The following is a 6,535-nucleotide window of genomic DNA, read 5'->3' as shown; positions in this document are numbered from 1 at the left end:
TCAGGCGAGGCCAGGCGCATCTTAAACTTACCGTCATGCTTAGTTTGTGGTATCTTACATTTTGAAAATCTGATAAAAACATTTTAAATCCACCCTTTAGTCTGTTTAGATATGAAAGGAGACTCCACTGATGCCCTAAACTGTAACATTCCTTCCTATTTATCATTTCCTGCTCCACTTTTATCACTACAAATAAAACTAGATTTTCATGTTCAGTCTGACACTTTAGATCTTCACAGTGCACGTCTAAGAGCTGATAAAGTTAACGGCATGAAAACCATCTGGAAGAGAGTTCAAAAGGAATGTGCGAGTTTGAATTCTATGATTATGACTTTTTTCTATTCCAACATAAAAATAAATTTATCATAAAGCTAATTTTGCAAACTCTGAACAATCATCCGGTTGCATTCGCCCTCCTTGCTAAAATTATATTCTATATGATTTACAGTTTGACTCCTTAATCTGCATTCTCAACTGGATACATTTGAGGGATAGATTCCAGTATAGGCTACTTAAAAAAAATATATATATATATATATATTTTTTTTTTAGTACAGTATTTTTATGTTTTTTCCAATTTACCAGAATTTCCAATTATGCCCAGCAGATGATAGTGTTGGACCAAACTGAATGCTCTAGAATAGTGTAGGAATCACTCATTTTGCCAGACAATGGACCTTTTGGGTATCTTACATTTAAATAAATAAATAAATCACAGCGCGTGATTTATTTCACAATTGTGATTTAAATGAACCATTGATACATATATCAGTAAATACATTATAAACTTGCTTTTGGTCACAAAAATAAGTAAAGATTACACTATGGAAATAATACTTATAGAATGCTTTATAGGAAATTGTGGATTAATTTACATAAATGCAGTTACAAACCTTTTTTTTCTATTTTAATGTAACACTTGTAATATTTTAAAATGTTAAAAAGTCAAAAACATTTTTTTTTATTCATACAGACACTTTTTATTTATTTATTTTAGTGTAAATAGTGTATCATTTGTGTATGAGGCTGTTTTGGGGAAAGATCCATAATAAGTTTTGTAATTTTGCCTCACTTCACATAGTAATTATCATCTCTTAGAACAGCACAAAACACTTCTTTTTTTTTCTTCAGCTGAATGATCGAGACATTCAACAACACTGGTAAAGTCATGATATAAATATTATAATGGTTGCCATGCAAGTTCTTTTAAAGAAAGAATACAGGCAAACCTTGTAAATCTGAATACATAAAGGATTTCAGAAAAGTTTTTAGGCTTTTTTTTAAATAGTGTTTGGAATGTGTTTGCATATGACATAAATTGTCATTGACACAACTGCTTGCGGCAGGTATGCTTAATTTATTGCCTCATTAATATCTCATATAGAAAAAAAACCTACTTACAATGTATATCTGTGACATTATTTGACACTTTTTGGTGATGTCAGATCTAATAGGACAGTGCTGAGGTTAGCAGCACTGACCACATGTTAATCCAGCAAGTTAGTTACGTGCATAAACTGGGGGTCATTGCACTGAAATATGACACAACAAAATCCAGAGGAAATTCTTCTTTGGACGGCTTCTACAAAGTCATAAGTGCTCATTTGGCAGTATAGGAACAGATGTTTTCCCTGCTTTAGGTTTATTATGATGGCTAAAATGTTCGGAGGTGCTTTTAAATAGGGGAGAATAGAATGCATCATCATTAATACATGTCGCTCACTCAGTTCACCGGTACATATTGTGAATACTAGTGAAGTGCAAAATATCTCCCTTCAGTTAATTCCCCGATGGACTTCTAGAAGGAATCCTGATAAGAGAATGAATGCATGCAGATGAAATGGCTTCTGAAATCACATGACTGTGCAGGTTTTTGTCTTGGTCTTGTGTAGACATGACACTGATCCCAGCTCAGGCCTAGATACGTGCGAGCTCCTCTTGGTGGCTCTGCTGGACTTCATGCGCTTCACATTCTTGTTGCTTTTACTGATGCAGGCCAGTGTGGCTATGTGAAAAATGTCCCTCACGCTGTTCTCAGACTGCTGCGCTGAGCACTCGATGTAAGGGGCAGAGATCTGCTTGGCCATGTTTGAACCCTAAAAGGCACAAGAAGTCAAAAATGAAAGCTGATAGACAGTGTAATGCTAAAATAATTTCTGATCATCTAATTCAGGGGTCAAATTACAATATAAAGTTTAAGCTAAAGTTTAGCCAAATGTATCTTTGTCAATGTTTCAAGTGTAATATGGGCCTCAATAATGATTATTTTAGTGGTTTTGCAAGCTGATTAAGCATCATAACAAAGTCTGTAAATACATTAATTTGGAACTGTATGCATTTTATTACATAGCCCAGGTTAAAAATGCAACATGTTTCATATCCACCACCTAGGGGTCTTTGGTTGAAGATACGTAATTGCATTATTTGTAGTACAAGCTTTTGAAATTGAATGTTCATTTTCATTTTTTCTTTTTTGATTATAGCTATAAAAAGCCCACCTGGTCATATGATGAAGGAATGTCATTGGACAGCTGCACAAATGTGGCCAGATCTGCACGTAGGTCTGACTTGCATCCAACCAAAAGTACTTTAGTATTGGGACAGAACTCCTCAATTTCCCCTTTCCACTAAAGGATTTAAAAAACATGGTGTTAGACTTTCGACAAACATAAATCATATAAATATTAAATGAAAAACCTAAACGAAAATCAGAAATGTTGGCAACTAACTTAAATAAAATAAGTTGAAGTTGAAGTAAAACTGAAATAAATAAACACTAATAAAAGCACATAACAAAATTACTAGAATTAAAAATGAAAAATATATGAAATATAAAAAAAATACATTCATTATTTTAATATTTATTGTAATATGATTTATATAACTATTATCATAATATCCGTAAAACTACAAAAACTAAGATTAGAAAAACTAAGAAAACAAAACCTAAAATTCCTTTGAAAGACAAGAATATAATATTATTCATTTTTAAGTAAGCTTTTATCCGTCTAATACGATTCGGCTGTTTATTTTGAAAATGAGAGCACCACAAATTCCTTTCCACATTGTTTATAAACCCTCCAGCGATTTTGTTATCCCAGGATGTCTACAAATCTGTGATTGCATGATATATCTTCATGACCCAGTTATTAAAACACTTTCGTTTTAAGTATCACCCCTACTTCTAGTCAGTGGAGGACCCCGACATGGGTGAAATGGGCATTTGTCTAGACTAGAGCGTAATGTTCTCTAGTAGTTCACCTAGAATCATCCGATGACATCAGTGTAGAGTTGCACAGACCACCTCGCTCAGAGAGAGTCAGTGGGAACACCAATGAAGCCCCAAAACGGGTGGCTAATTCTTGCTCTCTTAAAACCTCTTGTCTCCCAATGACATCAGAGGTTACAAGGCATTCTGCGGCACAAAGGCTCTATGATTCTGAGGCCCAACGTAAACAACTCTTATTGGTTGTCGTTCTCCCCCCTCGTGATAGTCAAAGGATCAAAGCCCTCCCACACATTCCCTTTCTCATTCATTGGACTCTTGTCTCAGATGTCTGGACTTTTGTTCTCATCACCACAAAGACAGGGATTGTGAGAATATCCCCAAAAAACAGTTCAGGAGAGCTACAACAGTTTATAAACCATCCGCACCGATGAACAAATGTCTTGAAAATCAGCGTACCTTCCTTAGCACGTTCTCCAGAGTCTCTGGTCGACCGATATCAAAACAGATGAGAACTGCATCAGCGTCCGGATAAGAGAGGGGGCGCACGTTGTCATAGTACGGAGACCCTGCAAATAGACACCAAAACACTGTACTAATAAATAAATTATTACTTATCATTACATAAATGAATAAGTAATAATCTGAACAATAACCTGACAGTGCAATGGAAAAACTGGTAAGTTAAACAATGAACACAGCATGCTAGCATGATATTTATGCAACTGAATTGTTTTAAGATGGTATATTGCTATTAGATTTATTCCATATGTATCGCAATGAAATGTTATTTATATCAATATCTTTCAAAGTTCAACAGTATATAAATCAGTGTTATTTTAGTATGATGTATATACTATTATAGTAGGCTATTTGTAGTTTTAGTAATGTTATGTTTTGTCACTTGTTAGTTAAATTATTAAATAGTTAGTAGTTACAATATTTTTATTTCAGTTTTAGTTTTAGTCATTTTCAGCTAGTTACCAAATACAACATTTCTCATTTTTGTTTTAATTTATGTTTTTCAGAAACCATGCACATCTGTCCTAGAAAAACATAATTTAGGAGTAATCTTTTCTTTTATATATATTCATTTATTACAGTTTGAAGAACAACGTCCCCATAAACTACAAACACTATATTACTACTGTCATTGAACAGTATATTAAATAATTAAAAGTCAAAAGCAAATAATTCTCTATCCATTTATTTATTGTGTCGCTGTGAGTAAAGTCTTCTTAGGACATTCTGAACTGGTTGGACTGATACTGGTTGGTTTTCTATGTGCAAGTCACTGTCCCTCTACATAGGAACACAGCACATGTATCCATGTTTCAAGCGCAGCAAATTAGGTTACAGTGCTATTCTGGGAGGTGAGTGTTGAATCTGTTCTAGAAAGTTTGTAGAGCTTGAAATGAGTTCAAACCTCAGATCATTAGCCATCATTACTGAAATATTTAAAGGTCTCATTTTGAAATGTCTGTCCACGGCGAGTCATGGGTTGCTCGCAAAAAAACATGAGGAAGGAAAAGATGATAACTGTCAGTTCAGATTTGATAAATATATATATACAACTGTTTAAAGAAAGCATTATTTGCAAACAAACTATGCTATACCACATATGTGTAGTTTATTTTGAGATAGTATTACCTAACATTAACAACATTCATCTGAGTCATTCTAGAAGTGTGGGAGACAAGAGTGAGTCTGCTGTGAGAACATCATGGGCAAAAATAAAGCTTCCACTTAAAACCAAACACAGTTTTACAGCTTGATTTTCCATTGAAGAACCTTTTTAAGCTCCATAACACTTTTTATTTTTCATTTCTTCAGAAAACCAGGGCTCTTAAGAGAAAATCAATCTAATATGCTGGCAGTGCAACATGAAGAGCTTATTAAACTGGACTGCATAGATAACCCAAGATATCAAACGTTGTTTTTGATAAGAAAAACCTGAACCAAAACCTAAAAGTGTTCATTAATAAAATATAAAAGTGCTCATAGCACTCACTTTTCTTCTTTAACCTCATCATCACATATTCAAATTTTTTATGAATTATATCATAAGTGATGAATCATACATCAGTCTGACAAGAATATCTGTGGTCCTCATCCAGTCTCCAGTCCACCAAAAATAGAGGGAGGTTTATGGGGACATGGCATATAGAAAACTACATCACATATCCCACAACGCCCAAAATCTCAAAAACTACAGCTTCTATGAAGACCAATAAATTCATAGGCTATGTCCATGTATGTGGATCGAGGCTTGGATAAAAACAACATCAAATTGCTTTTCCTTCTCTTACCTGAAGTATCCCAAAGACTGAGCTCAACTCTCAATGTGTCCACCTCAAAACTGGCTGTGTAGTTCTCAAACACTGTAGGAACATAGTTCTGCAAGAGAAAGATCCAAAGTTTAATACTTAACCAAACAAAATGACCAACTCATGCGGCTAAAACGTTCAATAAATGTTACACTCATGACACAAATGACATTAAAGATCAAATTAACATTATGGCGACTTTTCTCTACAAACCTCTGGAAAGGAGTCTTTGGCAAACACATTTAACAAAGACGTCTTCCCACACTGAGTGTCCCCGACCACAACTATTTTACATTTCATATCGTGATGGTGATCCATCATGGACTATCGTTAACTGAACCTCATCTTCATTCACCGTCGCTGAACATCAACCGGGTGACCTCGAGACTGCTGACTGTCCATGATGTTACAGTAAGAGAGAAAGATTCCAGTTCTCTGTGCAAAGTGTCTAAGTTGTCTTCGGTGCTCCTCGGGTTGTGATAAAGATGAGTTATTTGTAAAGCTGAAGGCGAGAGGTGCATCCTCTGCTCGCAGCGCTGAGGAATAAACCGCTTGAACCGTTTCGCTTTGGAGTCTGTGAAACATCCACATACTTGTGTGATGAGCGCAGCGCGAGACCGCCCCGAGCATCAGCTCGCATTCCAGCGCGCGAGGACGCGCCGCGCGCTCCAACGCTCCAAAGAGACAAATGCTGCTAAGGAAACAGGATTTTCTGCAGAGCTGTGACAAAAGCCTAAAGAAACGCAGATGTAGTCAAATCCCAGGACTGTGATGTGATCAATTAAACAGCCTGGTTGTAACATGAAACTGTTTTCACTAACACTGCCGTTTGTTATGCTCACAAAGGCTGCACTTATTTGAACAAAAATAAAGTAAAAACGGTTGGCTATTGTGAACTATTATCTATTGTAATATATTTTTAAGTCTAATGTATTGCTGTCTAAATCATTTCTGCAGCCCTCCAGTCTTCGTTGTCACATGA

At 35.4% G+C, this 6,535-nt stretch overlaps 1 protein-coding gene across 1 annotated transcript; it reads right to left on the bottom strand.

Moving 5' to 3' along the window:
• Nucleotides 1–1,337: 1,337 nt before the first annotated feature.
• On the bottom strand, nt 1,338–6,269 carry rnd3b (Rho family GTPase 3b). The gene is made up of 5 exons (XM_084420891.1): nt 5,767–6,269; nt 5,536–5,623; nt 3,686–3,795; nt 2,499–2,627; nt 1,338–2,096 (listed from the first exon to the last, which is right to left on the bottom strand). Exons 1-5 carry the CDS (start codon nt 5,872–5,874, stop codon nt 1,854–1,856), a joined length of 678 nt encoding a protein of 225 aa, XP_084277017.1. The 5' UTR covers nt 5,875–6,269; the 3' UTR covers nt 1,338–1,853.
• Between the last annotated feature and the right edge of the window lie 266 nt (nt 6,270–6,535).

This window comes from Rutilus rutilus, assembly GCF_951802725.1.
Source record: "Rutilus rutilus genome assembly, chromosome: 10".
Lineage (NCBI taxonomy): Eukaryota > Metazoa > Chordata > Actinopteri > Cypriniformes > Leuciscidae > Rutilus > Rutilus rutilus.
Note: the sequence above shows the minus strand (reverse complement) of the source record. Positions and strands in the feature narration are given on the sequence as shown.

Coding starts and splice junctions, on each gene's coding strand:
- rnd3b (XM_084420891.1), bottom strand. CDS start 5,874: ATGATGGATCACCATCACGATATGAAATGTAAAATAGTTGTGGTCGGG. Junction 5,624..5,766: donor CCAAAGACTCCTTTCCAGAG/GTTTGTAGAGAA, acceptor TTTCTCTTGCAG/AACTATGTTCCTACAGTGTT. Junction 2,097..2,498: donor TTCCTTCATCATATGACCAG/GTGGGCTTTTTA, acceptor TGTGCCTTTTAG/GGTTCAAACATGGCCAAGCA.